Here is an 18,355-nt window from a genome sequence, read left to right as displayed (position 1 = left end):
TGCTTTGGGTTTCTGCTCAAAGAGATTTCACAAAAGGAAAAGAAAATAATACACCCACTTGTAAGATATTATCTATCTTTTCAAGTACAAGAATGAATTTTTTTTATTAATTATTTTCCCCCTATTTTCACATTATGTATACAAAAGTTATTTTAATTATAGCCTAACTTACAGGGTGCAAGTTCAATGGTTACTTTGACACAGTTTCTGGAATACAAGACAACTGAAGAAACCCTCCAGGCCATGGCACATATCAAGTGGGTGCATTGGCACGTAGTTCTCTTTTTTGTCCTATGAACAATCCATGAGCAAATGCAAGTGTAATATCGGGTACATCCTTCTAAGAAACTACCCAGAACTCTCCTTGAAATGGACACAACACCAGCAAATTCACAAGGCCAAACTCCTCTATGACGTGACTATCTGCGGCCTTGTTCAATGCTTCTGGTGCAAATGACTCTGGTAATCTCCAATGTGTCTGTCTTTAATAGAACAAGATAAAGGCGTCTAAAAATGTTCAACGCCGGCTTCACTTGAGGGTACTTACCAGATTTGTGTTTCCAGCAGATGGATGATGAACATACCGATGAATTTTATCACTAATCAATGGAGATTTATGATTGAGTGCATGCAAGCATTCACTACTTGAGAATTGAAAGATCTCTAAGTATGTGTTTGGTATGTCGTAATTGAATGTTTTATTAAATTTTAAATGAAATATTTCCACTAAACAATTAATTCATTTTTTTTTTAATTTACCACAGGGAATCACAACCAGGAGTTGCTAGTCCAACAATACAGTTCATCTTGATCTAGTTCCACCATTTGAAAGCAAATTTGGGTAGAAATTTGTACATTAACCAAGAATAGTATCTCATATTGAAGATGGGGTGAAACCATAAAAACCATTTGTATATCTTCAACTTCTAGAAACATCAAGTAGCAAGTAGTACTACAAGCAAAACTAATGTAACAGAAATATATTATTGATTATTTAAGAAAAATAAGGATTAATTATGAACAATGATGCTCTGAACTTGGAAAACTGCAATCTAATCCAACTTAATATACTCAATAGTCAACTGAAAAGTAAATACATGAAGAAAAGAATAAAATGAAAAAGACACTCATTCTCCCACCCTTTCTGAAGCCTGCCTGATCTTTACAATGGGATGCACTCCATATCTGTTTAACTTATCACAGAAATGCTAGTTAGAAACTACAATATTAACTACCGACTCTGTTGGCATACCAGGTCAGGTACTAATGCTTGCAAGGCATCTTCGAATCCAATACATTAAGTTATTTTGTTGTCCGGTCTGACCAGCGAGTATCTTGCATCATATCCACAAATTCACTGTAATCAATGCGTCCATCCTGAAAGAGCATAAAAGGTGCAGAACATAAATCATATTGAATACAGTAAGCTGTTTTATGGCTGAATATGGCAAGTTATTTACGTTATCTTGGTCAACTTCACGTATTAGATCTGCCAGTTGAATATCGCCCAAGCCAAATTGGTCACAAGCCTGTTGGAGCTCATCTTGAGTGATGTACCCACTCCCATCTTTATCAAAGTATGAGAAGGCTGAAAATAGATGATCCTTCTTGTCAATCTTGTTTAGATGAAGCATCGCTGCTATGAATTCACCATAGTCTATGGTACCACTGTTGTCAATATCTGCCTGAAATTTTTAAAATATATAAAATTAACCAGAATTAAAATCAGAAGGATGAGAGGAAATACCAAATTACCAATGTTGTCAAATCCAAGACCTTCACTTGGGAGATCATAGGTGCCTGAGCAGTGATCATGTTACTTAAGGCCCTTAAATCATAAACCAGAAAATAACTTTAGCCAAAATAAATGAATTTCCTCATGTCCTCTTCATCTACATTTTAGATTCTAGACTAGTTTCTTGCAAGGTCTATGACTATGCGCGCACGAGTTCACAAATCTTAGTATGTGTGCACGCACAAACATCTGCTCCTGTTACCCTGGCCATAATCATCCAAATGAGACTCTGTTTTCTCTCCCAATTTGTACTTACCATTATAGCCAAACCAAACAATATGTTACTTATGATTTGTTTGAGTAGACAATTTCCGAAAGAAATGAACTATAAGAAGACTTTAGGCATAGTCACAGTTTTCAAGGTACTCAGCTAACTCCATCTTTGCTCATGGGAGTTGCAATAACTCTGATCATTTCTACTCATATGATCTCAACCTCAAAAACAGAGGATCAGTATCATATCACTTCTAACCCAGTGGATAGTTTGCAACGTAGTTTAAAGTTAAAATAAACAAATACAAAGAAAGAAAGCTGTCATCATCATTATATGTTATAAGCCAACATAAAGATCAGAATTTCAATCTTGGACTGGCACTTACTGCTTGCATCAACCCAATAATTTCAGAATCCTTGAGATTAGCTCCCACTCTTTCCAAACCCTTCTTCAGTTCCTCAAGAGTAATCTGTCCACTATTGTCTGCGTCTATCATCTTGAACATTTCTTTTAGGCCTGCAATTTCTTCTTCAGACAGGCTTTCGGCAATGACCTGTTTAGAAGAAGAAAATGGCAGTCATCCCCAGAGAATCTAGGTGGTAGCATATAACAAGTCAGCAAAGCAGATATTTAGATAGGAACCTCTTTAAACACTAAAAGCTGACAATAATTTTACTTCTTTCTTATCTCAGATTTTCAAAAACCTCCGTGCAATTCAACCAAGATGCCTCAATAAAGAAGAAAAAGAAGAGAAAATGATTCTGTTAAAAATTTGGAATATCTGCTTGCAAAATCAATATTTTGCTGGCAGACATTTCACATGCCCTGGTAAATGTACTCAAAATAGAAGAGCACCCTTGACAACACTTCATATGATAACTTTTCTGGAATGGTCATGACCAACTTTTTGAAGGAAGATAAGAACTCACTCGAATGGCAATTCTCTTGATTTTGTTCATGGCTGAGAATTGCTTCAAACGACTTAGAACTGCAGAATCAAGAGGTTTATCAGGGGCAATGCCATCCACCTGAACCCAAGGGTGGCCTGCAAAAGAACAAAAATAATGGGTAATAAATTCCTATACCTTCAATCAGTAAAATGAAGATTCTTAACAAACATCTGACTCTTCTAAACCATTATGAAGCATGGCTTTGATCCACGAATGATAGCATAACCACTAGACCACTGAATTACACAAACTTTCTCATTCAGCAAAAGAAACATCTGCATTTCACCTTACATATAGTTGCTGTCACTTGAAACAAAAACAATAGAATAATATTATCCCAAAAATATTTAAGAATGACATGGCCCACGAGACAATGTCACAATATGAATTCATACACAGCACAACCAATGAAAGAGAAATCAAAGACAAAAGTATAATTAAACTAATGCTTTATCTTGTAAAAACAGATTAAAGATTATATTGTAACAGCATGTACTTACAGAGAACTTCATGGGCCGTCATCCGCTTTTTAGGGTCCCTCACTAGCATTCTTCTGACCAGATCTTTTGCACTTTCAGATATATTAGGCCACGGTTCTGATATGAAGTCTAGTTCACCTCTTAAAACCTGTTCAAATATTCCTTGTTCCGTTTCTGATACCAAACATGACACAAGATGCCACAAAAATTAGATGTGGTTAAAGTTCCTAGAATCATTAGGAACTAATAAAAAAAGCAATAAAGCCAAAAATCATGCTTCTCACCATCCCAGAATGGGGGAACACCACTTAGTAAAATATAAATGATGACCCCGGCACTCCAAACATCACATTCTCGACCATAATGTTTTTTCAACACTTCTGGGGCTACATAGTAGGGGCTCCCAACTACATCAGAGAAAGTTTCACCTGACATGATAAAAGAAAATAGTTGTCTATCAGATATATAAGATCAACTAACACTAATAAAGTGAAGATAAAAATAAAGCAATGCTCACTAAGCTTCAAATAAGAAAATTTATTACTTCCGAATGAAAGCAAGCAGCTTAAGACATATCATACTAGCCATATCAGCATTGCATTGAAATATTTCCAAAGAAAATTTTACATTTCCAGCACAGTCAATGAAGGAACTTTATTCTTGCACATAGAAATGAAAAGCTGCAAGGGAGCAGTATATTTTCACAATCATAAAACATAAGTGGTTCATTCAAAATAAATCTTCAGCAATTAAAGTGCTATATCTTCAACAAGTATCAGAAGTTGATATGTCCAAAATTTTGAGGTCCAATCAAAACCCTGTAAGGAATCTTCCTATTTTATCTGATATGAGCTCTACATAGATCCCTGATCTTTCTCACTCACTTCTCATGCATTCATTTCATACAGATTATTTTTGTCTAATTTTATTGCATGTCTCCAGAGAGCTGCTTAATTTAATACAAAAAACAGGATTTAATCACATATTCTGTATTTTTGGTAAGTAAAAATATATAGCAGGAGTTAGCTGAAGAAAAATGTTCAACCAAAGGCACCCCCTCCAAGAGCTTAGTGCCCTTCAAAAATATTCTTAGGAAAGAAATCAATTATCAAATCTAGCCTCAAGCAAAAAGTAACCCAATTGATCTCCTATATTATTCTCCTTATAATCTCCATTTAAGGCTAAGAATAAGGCCAAAAGCAATCACATAGGAGCTGTGATAAAAAACATTATCCATGAGGACTTATTATAAATGTGGTATCCAACATCTAAAGGAACAAGACATAAAGCCTTTGAATAGCATTACCAGGAGTTCTTAGCCACTACCAGATTATCAGCCTTATATTTTTCTGGTTGAAACTAATTAAACAAACAAGCTAGAGTACAACTATTACAACTCTCAAGCATAAGAGAAATTTCATCCAACGGCATGTCAGAACTAGTATAAGCTTATTGGAAACTCGAAGGAAACATTTGCCAGAGTTGGCTCAAAAAGGCTTTCTCAAAAAATATACTGCAACTAGATATCCAATCCTTTGCTTAAAAGCTTGAGGCAAATGATTCTTCAGGTTTGAAAGATCTACATCACTTGAAAAACTCTAAACTACCGCTAGAACTGAGGAATGTACATCTAAATTAGCAAACACAACCCGATCAAAGATTAAACATTATACAAATCAATCTCCACATTCTTAACTATTATTCAAATCAATTTGATAAAATTACATACAAAACGGTAGGCTTGGTCAATGGGTGTAGTAGTAGTAGTATTTGTAAATACTCTACATGTACACTTCCTTATTTCTACAGCTTATATCCATATAAATATAGAGCCAACCCTTAGAGAGGGTTGAAACAATTCTCATCAGACCTTTTCGTAATCTCCCTCTTGACCTACCAATTAAAATATCCACTGTCCACCTACAGGCACTATAGCAACCACACCTCGTTTCCATGACAATATTTCTAACAGTTGCTGAGCATTCTGCCATCCTGCTCTAAATCTCCTATGAAGTCAACTGCAATAACAATACTCACCTTGCCCCAAAAAAATTTTTATTTTTTGGTGGGGTGGGGGGTTGGAAATTTGATACTTAAGAATTACTAGAACAAAAAGGTGACAGCTTATAGGTGTACCTGGCCTGAAGAAAACTGAGAGCCCAAAATCTATTGTTTTAAGCGGTGCCTCCTCGTCCTGACTGACAAATAGAAAATTCTCAGGCTTCAAGTCGCGGTGCATAACACCTAAAGAATGGCATGCTTCCACAACGCCAACTATCAACCTTGCAAGCTCAGCAGCCTTTCTCTCAGTATAATGCCCCCTCTGAATAATTCTATCAAAAAGTTCCCCACCTGCACAAAGTTCCATAACAACATGAACTGCAACAGCATCCTCATAAGCATCCAAAATCTTTATCACATTGGGGTGACCCTCCAAATGGTGCATTATCTGAATTTCCCTCCTAACATCCTCAACATCCTCATGCGCAGTCAACTTCCTCTTTGCAATGGATTTGCATGCAAACTCTTTCCCAGTTGCTTTCTCAATGCAGAGAAACGTGGTCCCAAATTGCCCTTGTCCAAGCCTTCTCCCCAAGCTATAAATCTCCTTTAAATTCCCAGTTTTCCTTCCTAACACCGATTCCGTCTGAAGGCCAGCGCTCGTACTTCTCTTCACATTATTGGGTTTCTTGGGCTTCGGATCCTCCGCAGGCTTATTGATCGCCACATCCCTCATCTCAGGCTTAATCGATTTTTCATGGTCCATCAATTTAGGTAGTGTTTGATTGGGGATCTCAACAGTTTCAGGTGGGGTATTTTGAATCGAGGCATTGTCTTTGTCCGATCCTTTCTTAGAACCCTCAGATTTTTTTGATTCATCACCATTGCTGCTGTTTTCTTCTTTGGAAGGAGGCGGCAACCTGTCCTCCGGTGGCCGCGTACGCCAAACAGCAGCAGTAACAGATTGTAAGAATCCATTAGAACTAAGATTGGGTCCTACACAATTGTTCCCCATCAAAATACAAACTCAATCTCAAGTCCTTATTAGCTCTCTTCCCTGAAATGTAGCTTCCAAATTATCCAGATTACTGGTCTCTAATAATCCCATCAATAGAAACCAATTTGGCTCCAAACAACAACAATTGTTAGAAAACCCTAATTTGCAACCTTTCTCCTCTAAATGCACTCTCCCAAATCAATCAACGATATCAAAACTCCAAATTATATGCTAATTCAACGGAGATTTGCTCATAAATATTGTAATTTATAATGAATCTGATTTGAAATTAAATAACTATAAACATTTAAAGAATTGGAATCCAATCTGATAATTTACAAACTAGAAGCAGAGTTAGAGAGATGAAAAGCATGGAATTATTTACTCGTTCAAAAATGGAGATCAAAGAAACGAGAGAGAATCTGAGAGAACATTTCCCCAAAAAAAATTCACATGATTGTATGATATTAAAAATCATATCTTATTTTTAACGATTTCTGTTCCAATGATTTTGGAGTGCATGGGATTAAAGGACCATCCACTTCATTATCAGCTTAATCATGCATGATTAGCGAGTGGGATTAGGCGTGATACTGTACACGTTCCTCCATGCCCTTATCGTACATATAATGTTCTGCACACACGCGCCTGCTGAAAGTTGAAACGAATCAGGTGGTTAAATAACTAACCAGTTCAGCGTTTTGACGTAAAATTACAGACAAACCCCTAATATTTTGTCTCAAATGACGTTTTGATTCCTATAATTTCAAAATTAATATTTTTATACCCAAAGTATTATTATGGATGAACAATATAATATTTTTGAGAAATAAAAAATTTTATAATATGATGATTTAAAACCATATTAGAATTGAAGTCTAAAAATTTTAAGCTTAAAATATAAGTTAATTTAACTAAAATATATTAAAAAATATTTAATGGTCCGATAAGAATATGATATATATGAATTTGTATCTCATAAAATAAGTTCTTTCATAAATGTATAATATTTTTTTTATATATAATTATATAATGAGAATAACACACTCTCGTTAGTTTACATGTTTGATATAAGTAATGAAATGGTATGTAATCAATTATATAACAAAATCAAATTATAATATAATGCAAAACATTACATTATTTGGAATAACAAAAATGTAATGTAATTACCATATTACAATATCATATTTGTTGATGGAATATAATCAAATTAGTAAAATATTTTATTAGATATTATTTTAATTTAAGATTATTAATATTTTCATTATTATCATCATCACTTGGTGGTAGTTGTGGTGGCGATGCTAGTTGATGCAACCCACACTAGTGATGGCAATGACGATGTTCATGCGATGGTGATAATGGTGGTATCAGGGTGGGGGTGATGGTGATAGTAGCGGCAATGATGGCTAAGTGGCAATGGAGTGGTAATGGTGGTGGCAGAGTGATGACAATGATAGTGGTAACAAGATTGATTGAGTAGTAGTTTAATGGTTATGTTGATAAGAAATTAAAAAAAAAATAAATAATTATAATTACATCAATTTTTATATATAATAATGACTATACTATTTAAAAATAATTAATTATATTATATAATTATTATTTTCTTACATTAAAATTTTTTTTGTTATCGAATAAAATAATTAAATATATAATATGATTATAATTACATTACATCTTTTTACATCATACTAAACATGAACTTATATCATCTGCAATTAGCAAGATTAAACCTTAGCGTATCAAAATAGTTGTAAGGTTTATTTAATCCATAGCTTTTATGATTTTGTATAAAAACCTTGTTAGCCCAATAATTTAAATGAGCTTCATTTTGATTATAGTAAATTTTAATGGAATAAATTTAATGGACCGATCATCTTCTATTTGAGTTACATTTCCGATCATCTTCTAAAATAGGCTTTAATGGACCGAGCATATCATAAATTGACAAGCTTAAAGATGCTTCAAAAATGCTTATTGATGATTCAAGAAGATCAAGATTAATCAAGTATATGGAAGACTCAATTAATTAATTGTTATTTTTCATTTTTCATAGGCATAAATAAAAAGGTAAGAGAGAGTAATCTTTTATCAAATTTGAATTACCCATGTTTTATTTCTCAAATTCTAACGTTTGGCAAAGTTTTAGAAAGTGTTATTAAGAATCTTAATGAGTCAAAATAATTTTTTAAATGTGCTTTTTTTAAAATTTACTTTTTTTTTTAAGAAATTATTTTCTTACACATAGTTATTAGTATCTTACATTGATTTGAGATAACAGTAATATACTCCTTATAAAGTCTTAGACAGTCCACTCCTCTTAATTAAATTTTTGCCTTTTGTTTGGATTGAGGGATTATAATGGTAAAGGAAAGTAAGGGATGATTTTAAGGAATTTTTTACTTGTTTGGGATGGAGGGTTAAGGGAGAGGGAGGGTTTTGGGGGGTTTAAAACCTTCCAATTTCTAACCCACCAATTTGGTGGGTTGGGAAGGGTTGAAAAAGTTTTTATTTTTTGATTTCCTATATTACCCATATCAATTTTAAAAAATCTTCAAAATATCCTTCTTACTATAAAATAATAAGTTTCATAAACAAGATAGTTTTGTAATTTTTATATTTAACCTTACCTTTCAATATCATCCAACCAAACAAAACAAGATTATAAACCTTTTTTTATGTTACGTTCCTCCCAAATATAAATAAAACTATTATCTTACCATACCATACTATATCTTCATTTACCTTACCTTACCTTATTTTACTAAATCTTCCTTCACCCCATCTAAACAAACCCTTAAGGTGAATTAGACCTGACCCATTTTTTTAAGATGGTCTCAAAACCTCCCATAATTACTTTAGGTGTTATTGAGAATGTTAATGAGCCAAATAATTTTTGAAGTATTTTTTTGAAAACTCACGTATTTTTTTAATAAATTATTTTCTTACATATAATTGTTAATATTCTACATTTGTTTGAGATATGAGTAATGTACCATTTATAAAGTCTTACACACTCCTCATTGAGCAAGCTTTTGATTATGAGTTAGACTGCCTACCATAAATATTTCATGCTCCAAGTGTTCGGCTTTGAGCGTGAAGGGGACTTATTAATATCTCAGATTGGTTTGGCATAATGGTGATATATCTTTTTGTAAAACCTTGATACTCATCTCTATTGAGCTAACTTTTGAAAATGAGTTAAGCCGGCCCATTTTCTTAATAATAGTTATAAACAGGTGGTGGTCATATACCAATTTTATGAGATCCATATTTCTTATTTTGAATTGTGAAAAAATATAACTTTTCAGATATGATGATTATAACCCCTTAAACTTGAGGTTTAGGTCACTAGTTGACGTGCTCGTATTAACTCAACTCTATAGAAAGAGACTTACTACCAAATCCGAGATAACACATAATGAGACAAACTATTGAACAATCCACTATCAACATTCCTTATACTCTTAAAACAGAGACAACATTTATTCATTATACTAATGTGGAGAGTCAAATCAGAGTGAGATAAGTCTGCCTCACTAGGCTACCATGCTCAGTGACCCATATTTCCATTATTGATAAAATTAGTCAGCTTATAATTTGCTAACTCATTCATTAATTAAAATAGTATGTACATAATACATAAAATTTGTGCCATTCTTATCATTAAGCCCAAGAACCAACCCAAGTTATTATTAATTGCTATTCATCCTCTTATATCCTATGACCTCCAATTTTGAAATTGATTTGGGTTTTAGGAACCAAATTCATGCAATATATTATTGATAATTATAGTTTGTCTTTTTCCATCCGTGAGTGCATTAAATAAATTAAACCTGCTTTTGATTAGAATTAGTAAAAACTAGAAGTTAATTATTCAAGAATTTGGACCATTTCTTCACATGCTTTCTTCTAATCAGTAGTAATTTTATACCCACTTGACATTAATTTTTATTTTTCTTTTAAATTTTAGGTGAATTTTCAATTTTCTCTTCTATTAATTTTATCAAATATTATGAATATTATTAAATAATTAATGGTAAAAAAAATCACAGTTAATTGTAAAAGTCAAACGATAAGGATATATGTATACATAGAACAGTTGACTTTTACAAAAGCAACATTTTGATTTCCATAGACTTTCAAGTCACCTTTTCAAGTCCAGTCATTTGAATATCCTCAAAAGCACCAGTCATTTGCTCAAAAGCATGTGTTTTTTAACATATTCTTTTAATTCTATTAATTCTAATTCAAACTATTATTTTAATCTATTTAATAACTTGAAATTATATATATGTAATTGATTTTTGTGGATCATGAATGTTGGGTTCAAAAATAAGATTTGCAAAAGAGAAAAGTACCAAATAAATTAGATGATCATTTCTTCCATAACTAAGTTAGTAATGAGAACTGGACTAGGATAGGATAGCCAAAAACCGATTAGTCGTGCTGTCTGATAGCCCTTAGGTTTCGATGTAGATTCTCGTTATGATTATGAGTCTGTAATTGAGTAGGACTAAAAGTCTACTTTAGTAGTTTTTATACGAATAGAACTATGACTATGACATTACTCGTTACTCGATTTTTCGTTACTCATTACTTAGCATTATTTTAGTGGTTATAATACCAGTAATGCCTATAAAATTATTTGAATAATACAAATAAATATGATTTTTATTATTTATCAATTATGGTAATAAAAATTATATTTTTTTATTTTTTTTAAATTAGTATCTTTTATTTTCTATTTATAAAAAAAAGGTTTAAAAAATATTTTTAAAAGAAAAAAATTTGTAAAAAATGGAATGTATTCGACAAAGGAAGGTTTAGAATGATAAACAAAAAGAAATAATTATTTGACATTGCAAGATTCATCACATATAAGAAAAGTAGCAGAAAGCAAGACTTTGACTTGACTGACCAATAACATCTGAAAATAAAATAAATAAAAAACATTATGATGAAGCGCCGGCAAATTTAAGCTAAAACGACAAATATTTAACACGAAAAACGACCAATTCAAAGCAGACCAAGAACTTGGCCATTTCAAAACTTATTCCCACTCAAACTCATATAAAAATATCTAGACCCTAACTCAAACATACCCAAGATTTTACAACAGCAAGCTCTCAAGATAATGGCTTCCTCTGTGAGAAGACAATTGCAAGGTCCAAGGCCTGCACCGCTTATGGTGAGCAGGAACTCTTCAAAGATCAAGAAACCATGGCTTCCGAATCGTCAGAGACGCTCTCCTGTTGTAATTTATCTGAAATCACCTGATATTATTCACGTTAAACCTGAGGAGTTCATGGGTCTCGTGCAACGTCTTACTGGGAAACAAGCACAGAGTAGTGTTTCTGCTTCATCGTCTTCTTCAACTTCTTGTGCAGTGGCTGATACTGAGTCCATGGAAAAGGGTCCTTCGAGCATGGCGGAACAACAAGAGTTGGATAGTGAATTAGCTCAATTTCCCAGTTTCTTTTTAAACATTTTCACAGATCATTGGAGTGAATTTCAGTAGGGTATGCATATATATATTTGTAAAGAAACATGATTTGGTTTTTCATTTTTCGATTTGGCTCAGGCCGGATTTCAAATCATTGGCAATGATGTAGTTTTTCTTTTACTTTCTTTTTTTTTTTACTTTATTGATGGCCTTTGTGCCAAAACCCCATTTACACTTTTTTTTATAAAATTTTCTTGCCTCAATTTATCTATTAATTCAAGATATAAAATTATATATTCAATACTTCAACATATAAATATATAATAATAAAATATATGGACTTAAATTTATTACACAAAATTCTGATATTTAATTTAATCAATATAAAATTTTCTATAAAATAATTAAAAATCATATTTTATGGTTGATCTCTCTATCTTCTCTCTTCTCCCTCTACCCTCTGTCTCCCCACCGCCTCTCCCCCTCCGGCTATTTGTTACTTGTGATGATGGGAATGAGCTCAAAGCAAGCTTAGTTTTTGGATGCAAGTGGTTTTGCTAGTACTTTAATCGATTATGATAAGCCAAGAAACCATGGGTATGAGATTGCTCATGGTATATTAGCAGAAGTGGATTGTCACCCATTTTTATGGATTGGATTAGAGATCACATGCAAAACGAGTGAGGTAGAGAGAGGAGAAGCTGATGGTGAATTGTAGCGGGAGAAGATGCTATAGGTAGAGAGAGGATAGAGGAGGAGAGAAAAAAAATAAGAGAATTATAAAATATTATTTTTAATTAATTTGTAGTATTATTTTTTTAATTAATTATAAAATATTATTGTGAGTGTCACGTCAATAAAAAAATTTAAAATCTCTTAAAAATTAATTATTTAAGATTATAGAGAATTTTGTATTAATTAAATTAAATATTTTAAATTATAAATTAAAGTTAATGTCTGATTGTTATACGTTATTAAGTTGAAATATTAAAATGTTAAAGAGTAAATCAAAATAAATTAATTTAATTATCGTTAGTTTAACCCTAATTTTTGACAAGAAGCTGGAACCAATCCGAATGCTCTTGCTATTTTCTTTTATTGAAAAAGAAAATATCATTAAAGAAATGGAAGTACAAGATTCTAGGCGAAGCCCACTAACCAAAGATATATAACTGCACTTCCACCAGACGCCAAACCCGCTAACAACAAAAGCACCATGCTATCGTTGGATGATAAATTTCATTGGTGGTCACTATACTTGTATGGTATTTATAGTCATTTAACTTCAATTTTTTAATTTTTACCACAAAAAAATAACTTTGATCAATTTTCGACAATAGCTCCAGTAATATAATGACGTGGCTAAATAACATGACATTTTTACTCATTTCACTAGAGGGACGTGGCTAAATAATGTGACATTTTTACTCATTTCACTAGAGGAATTTTCTCTCTTTCTCTTTTCCATTGTAAGCATAACTCTATTTTCCAAAACTGCAACCCATTATTTCTTTTTCAAAGCTTTGAACATTCAATCATCTCCTTTTATTTTTTGTTTTCCTTTAGCTATTGATTTGCAATTTCCAATGTTGTTAAAAAACCAAAATTATTCTTTGTCTTAGAAGAATAGGTCAAATTGAAAACGTGTATAACGGTGTGTGAAAAAGGTTTGTGTTGTTTTTTTTTTTATTTAGTTTCACTGTCTCTCTTTTATGCATAACGTTAACGTGAGTATTGTGGGACCACTATAGGAGGCGAAGGGTGGTGTTATTATTCTCAACGTGTGGGGAAAAGGATGTTAGTAGACCCATATGGCAAATTCGCAAATAGGTAACCCATGTGTATTAAATTCATTTTTTATACTTAGTGTTCTTAATATAGTATTTTATGGGTGTAAATTAATGTGTTTAACTGTGTGTACAATAGGGAATAATAAATTAGGGTTTTAAGAAGGTTTTACAAATTTATTTTAAGAAAAATATTTAGTTTGTAAGTTAATTGTGCATAATTTTGTAATTGGGTATTAATTTGTGAACATGGTAGGGTCTGAAAACCAAAAATATTTTACATTGGTTTTACATGTTGTCACGACCCAACCTATGGGCCGGACCAGCACTAGGACCTGGGCCAGCCTAAAGCCCCGAGGCCCGTAGTAAGCCTAACTATTCATTAACCCAACTCTAAGGCCCATTTGGGCCCAATTTCAAGAAATCAACCAGACAGAGTTCGGCCATAAAATGGACCTACCAACGGGGAGTTTTTGACTCACCTGACCTGTAAACACAATAAATACTCAATTGGGGAGCTCAGCTCACCCTCCACATACTCATCAGCATAAAAATAAATGGGAGCTCAGCTCCCTCATCCAATCCATCAAACATGCATAGCATATTAAGTTTACAGGTCCAAAATAATAATTTAGTTTACAGACCCATATCAAACAAACATTTCTAACACATGTGGAAATTCTAAGATTTAACAAGTTTATACAAACGTTAATAATCGACCTGCGAGGAAGAAAGCAGGTTAATCTCAAAAATATCCTCCTGTGGCCTGAAAAAAAATATTAAACAGGAGTGAGCGTTCGACTCAGAGAGTAAAATATCAATTTTAACCATAATCTCTATAACTATCTAAAACTAATGCACCTTGTAGAGTGAAATACAACATCAATAACATTTTCACATCATAACATCATAAAGGTAATTTGGAGCACTCACACACCCTGTAATATCAATCATAATATATGGGAGCTGATCCCCTATACAACTCTCTTAAATCCAACCTGGTGCCAGCGAAGAATTCAAGCCGGACTTTCGCTTAATAAACCAAATCGGGGGTCCCAGTGAAGAACTCAAGCCGTGACTACCCCCCGAAGGATCGGGTCCCAGCGAAGATCTCAAACCGTGACTACCCGTCCTATCCATAGTCCACACCACATCACACGTACGCCAACGCACGCACACTGCTCCAAATTACCACAGCAACATACATGGCACTTTCACAGTTATGAATGCAACATAAATCGTGCCTAAAGTTTATCTACATAGATATATGCATATAAGTGATGCATGGGCATGCTTGAACATATAATAATAGTGAAATTACAATTAAAATTAATATTTTACTCACATACTTAATAACAATTACTGTGGCGACTGGGCGGAGGAAGAAGGCTGTCCCGGCTCACCTGACAATCATATTACAATTATTTAATACAAACGACTCAATACAAATCATGAAAAGACCAAATACGTCCTAAGTTGTGCCGAAAATCCGGCAGAGTCTCCCCTATACCTAGGACCTACCCAACCTGCAAAATGGCTCAAAACACACTTCTATATTCACAATCCATATATCCATAACTCAATCACATCACACAGCCCCTCCTGGGCTCATCAAATCAGTCATCCATCACAATATGTAAAATTTCAATTTAGTTCTTATAATTGATCATTTTTGCAAAAACTACCCAAACAAGCTCTAAAAATTCTAAAACTTTGCCCCGCGGTCCTTAGCAATATTACTAGGCTATTGCAAAAAGAATCATAATTTTCTGAGCTGCCACTAATATTTTATGGATTTTTAATCCTATTTAAGCACTAGAAAATTACGAAAAAGTAAGGTTCGGGTTTACCTTTGCAGATTCCGACTTTGGGAATGCGCTCGGGGCGTTTGACAATGTGGGGGTAGCCAAAACCTCGGTCCAATTCAGAAACTTTTCCGGTAACGGATCTGTCTGGCCGGAAATTCATAGACTGGGCAACTGTCGAATTTCCGCTAATTGAAGATACCTACACGAAGCCCACGACACGGGGGTTAGTACATAAATTTTTCAGAATTTTCTAAGCTCATTTAATGCTCGAAAAGACACTGCGAAGTTCCGTGGGACCAATCAAAAAACGGTGTCGGAAAAATTCGAAATTTATGTCGCCGTGAAGCTCTCGACGAGTGGAGCGCTCTGGTACTCTCGGTTTTCTCGTGGGATTCACGGTTTGCGAGAAATCTAGCCCGAAAGTCAAAATGGGCTAAAACTTCCCGGGCAAAAATTGGACAAACCGCTCGATGGATTTCGGTGTTCTTGGTGTCTATGGAAAGCTCTCGACGAGTAGATGAGTTTAGATACAAGACCCGGTCCGATTGGTGGCCGGATCGGCCGGATTTTGGCTGGGAAGGTGAACGATCGCACGCGCACTGCGCGTCGCTTCTGGAGCCGTTTTCCGGCGTTCCAGGTGGCAGCCGGCCGTGGGGGAGGGCTGAGACGGTGCGCCGACGAGGTGGGGAGGCAGGGGAGGTGGCGGCACGGCAAGGGGAGGAGGGAGGAGAGAGAAAAGAGAGAGAGAGAAGGGGAGGAGGTCGGACGCAAAAGGCCGGTTCGATTCGATCGGTCCGATCCGGTCCGGTTTGATTCGGCCAGTTCGATTCAGGATACAAAATTTTTGAATTTTTACTCTACCTCGGGACCTAAAACGAGGTCCAAAAATTCCGAAAAAATTCCAGAAAACTCAGAAAAAATTCGTAGATTCCAAATATATTTTTAGTTTTGCCACGTGGTCTTTAAATTAATTTTTAAAAATCATCAAAGTTTATATTTTCGGAAAATCGAACCTGATTTTTAAAATCCGAAAAATCTCCAAAAAAATTCCTAAAATTTAAATAAAATTAAAATACCAAAAATGCTCATAAAATAATAAAATTTAAAATTTTGGGGAGTTACATTCTTCCCCCCTTACAGAAAATTCATCCTCGAATTTTACACAAGGCAGAATAAAGCACATGATTATACATTGAACAAATAAAGGTACTTGCTACGCATGTCCCGTTCTGACTCCCAGGTGCACTCTTCCACCGACTGACTCCTCCACAAAACCTTAATCATAGGGATCTGTTTGGATCTTAGCTGTTTCACTTGGTAGTCCACTATGGCTATAGGTTGCTTCTCAAATGTCAAGTTCTCTTTTAGCTCTATTACATCTGGTTGTAGTACATGAGAAGGATCTGGAATGTATTTCCTGAGCATGGAGATGTGAAATATGGGATGAACGTGAGAAAGGTTGGGTGGTAGCTCCAACCGGTAGGCAACTGCTCCAACTCTATCCGTAACCTCAAAAGGTCCGATATACCGAGGTGCCAACTTGCCATTCTTTCCAAATCTCATGACTCCCTTCATCAGAGAAACCTTCAGGAATACATAGTCGCCTACTGCAAACTCCACATCCCTCCGTCTGGGGTCTGCATAACTCTTCTGCCTACTGAAAGCTGTTTTCAATCGTTCCCTGATTAAAGGAACTACCTCTGAAGTGTACTGCACTAGGTCTACATCATGCACCTTCGCTTCTCCCATTTCCGTCCAACACAGAGGAGACCTACACTTTCTTCCATATAGTGCCTCATAGGGTGCCATTCTTATGCTGGAATGGTAACTGTTGTTGTAGGCAAACTCCACTAAAGCTAGCTGATCATCCCATTGACCTCCAAAATCCAAAACACTCATGCAAAGCATGTCTTCCAGTGTTTGGATTGTCCTTCAATTTGTCCGTCTGCATGCGAGGGTGGAAGGCCGTCTTGAAGTTCAGCGTGTGCCAAGTGCCTCCTGCAACTTTCTCCAAAACCGAGAAGTGAACTGGGGCCCTCTGTCAGATATTATGGAAGCTGGAACTCCATGCAATCTGACTATTTCTCGAATGTAGAGTCGGGCGTACTGTGCCACCGAATACGTAGTCTTCACAGGCAAAAAGTGAGCTGATTTGGTTAGACGGTCCACAATTACCCATATCGAATCATATCCTCGCGTGGTACGAGGCAACCCAGTCACAAAATCCATAGTGATCATTTCCCACTTCCATTCTGGGATAGGGAGCTCTTCTGATGTTCAAACTTCACCCTCTGACAAGTCAAGCACTTGGACACAAAGTCTGCTATGTCTCTCTTCATGCCATTCCACCAGTAGCTATCTTTCACATCATGGTACATCTTGGTGGAACCTGGGTGGACACTGTACAGTGTATAGTGTGCCTCTTGCATGATTTCATTTCTGAGATTGTCCACATCGGGCACACATATCCTTGAACCTTGCACTAGGACGCCATCATTGACAAATCCAAAGTCACCACCTTCACCTTGCTGTACTCTTTCTATGATCTTCATCAATTGTTGGTCTCTGTGCTGGGAAACTCTAACTCTGTCTCTCAAGTCTGGCCTCACTGAAAAATGAGCCAGCAATACCCCCTCATATGAAAGATCTAGGATTAAACCTTGATCCATCAACTCATGTATTGCCTGAATCAACGATCTCTTTTCTACTGAAATGTGCGCCAAACTGCCAGAAGATTTTCTGCTCAAAGCATCTGCTACCACATTGGCTTTCCCCGGGTGGTACTGGATGGTGCAATCATAGTCTTTTAGAAGCTCCATCCATCTCCTCTGTCTCAAATTTAAATCCCTCTGTTGGAAGATGTACTTCAAAC

At 35.0% G+C, this 18,355-nt stretch overlaps 2 protein-coding genes across 2 annotated transcripts; one reads left to right on the top strand and one right to left on the bottom strand.

Annotated features, from left to right (window-relative positions):
* Positions 1-1,037: 1,037 nt before the first annotated feature.
* Positions 1,038-6,905, bottom strand: LOC110643036 (calcium-dependent protein kinase 20). Its single transcript, XM_021795259.2, has 7 exons — positions 5,575-6,905; positions 3,723-3,866; positions 3,460-3,612; positions 2,939-3,054; positions 2,395-2,562; positions 1,461-1,685; positions 1,038-1,377 (listed from the first exon to the last, which is right to left on the bottom strand). The coding sequence occupies exons 1-7, from the start codon at positions 6,452-6,454 to the stop codon at positions 1,303-1,305; spliced, it is 1,761 nt and encodes a 586-aa protein (XP_021650951.2). The 5' UTR covers positions 6,455-6,905; the 3' UTR covers positions 1,038-1,302.
* Positions 6,906-11,579: 4,674 nt separating this feature from the next.
* Positions 11,580-11,963, top strand: LOC110643304 (protein MKS1-like). Its single transcript, XM_021795654.2, has one exon. It carries the CDS (start codon positions 11,580-11,582, stop codon positions 11,961-11,963), a length of 384 nt encoding a protein of 127 aa, XP_021651346.1.
* Positions 11,964-18,355: the final 6,392 nt, after the last annotated feature.

This window comes from Hevea brasiliensis, chromosome 5 (assembly GCF_030052815.1).
Source record: "Hevea brasiliensis isolate MT/VB/25A 57/8 chromosome 5, ASM3005281v1, whole genome shotgun sequence".
NCBI lineage: Eukaryota > Viridiplantae > Streptophyta > Magnoliopsida > Malpighiales > Euphorbiaceae > Hevea > Hevea brasiliensis.
Note: the sequence above shows the minus strand (reverse complement) of the source record. Positions and strands in the feature narration are given on the sequence as shown.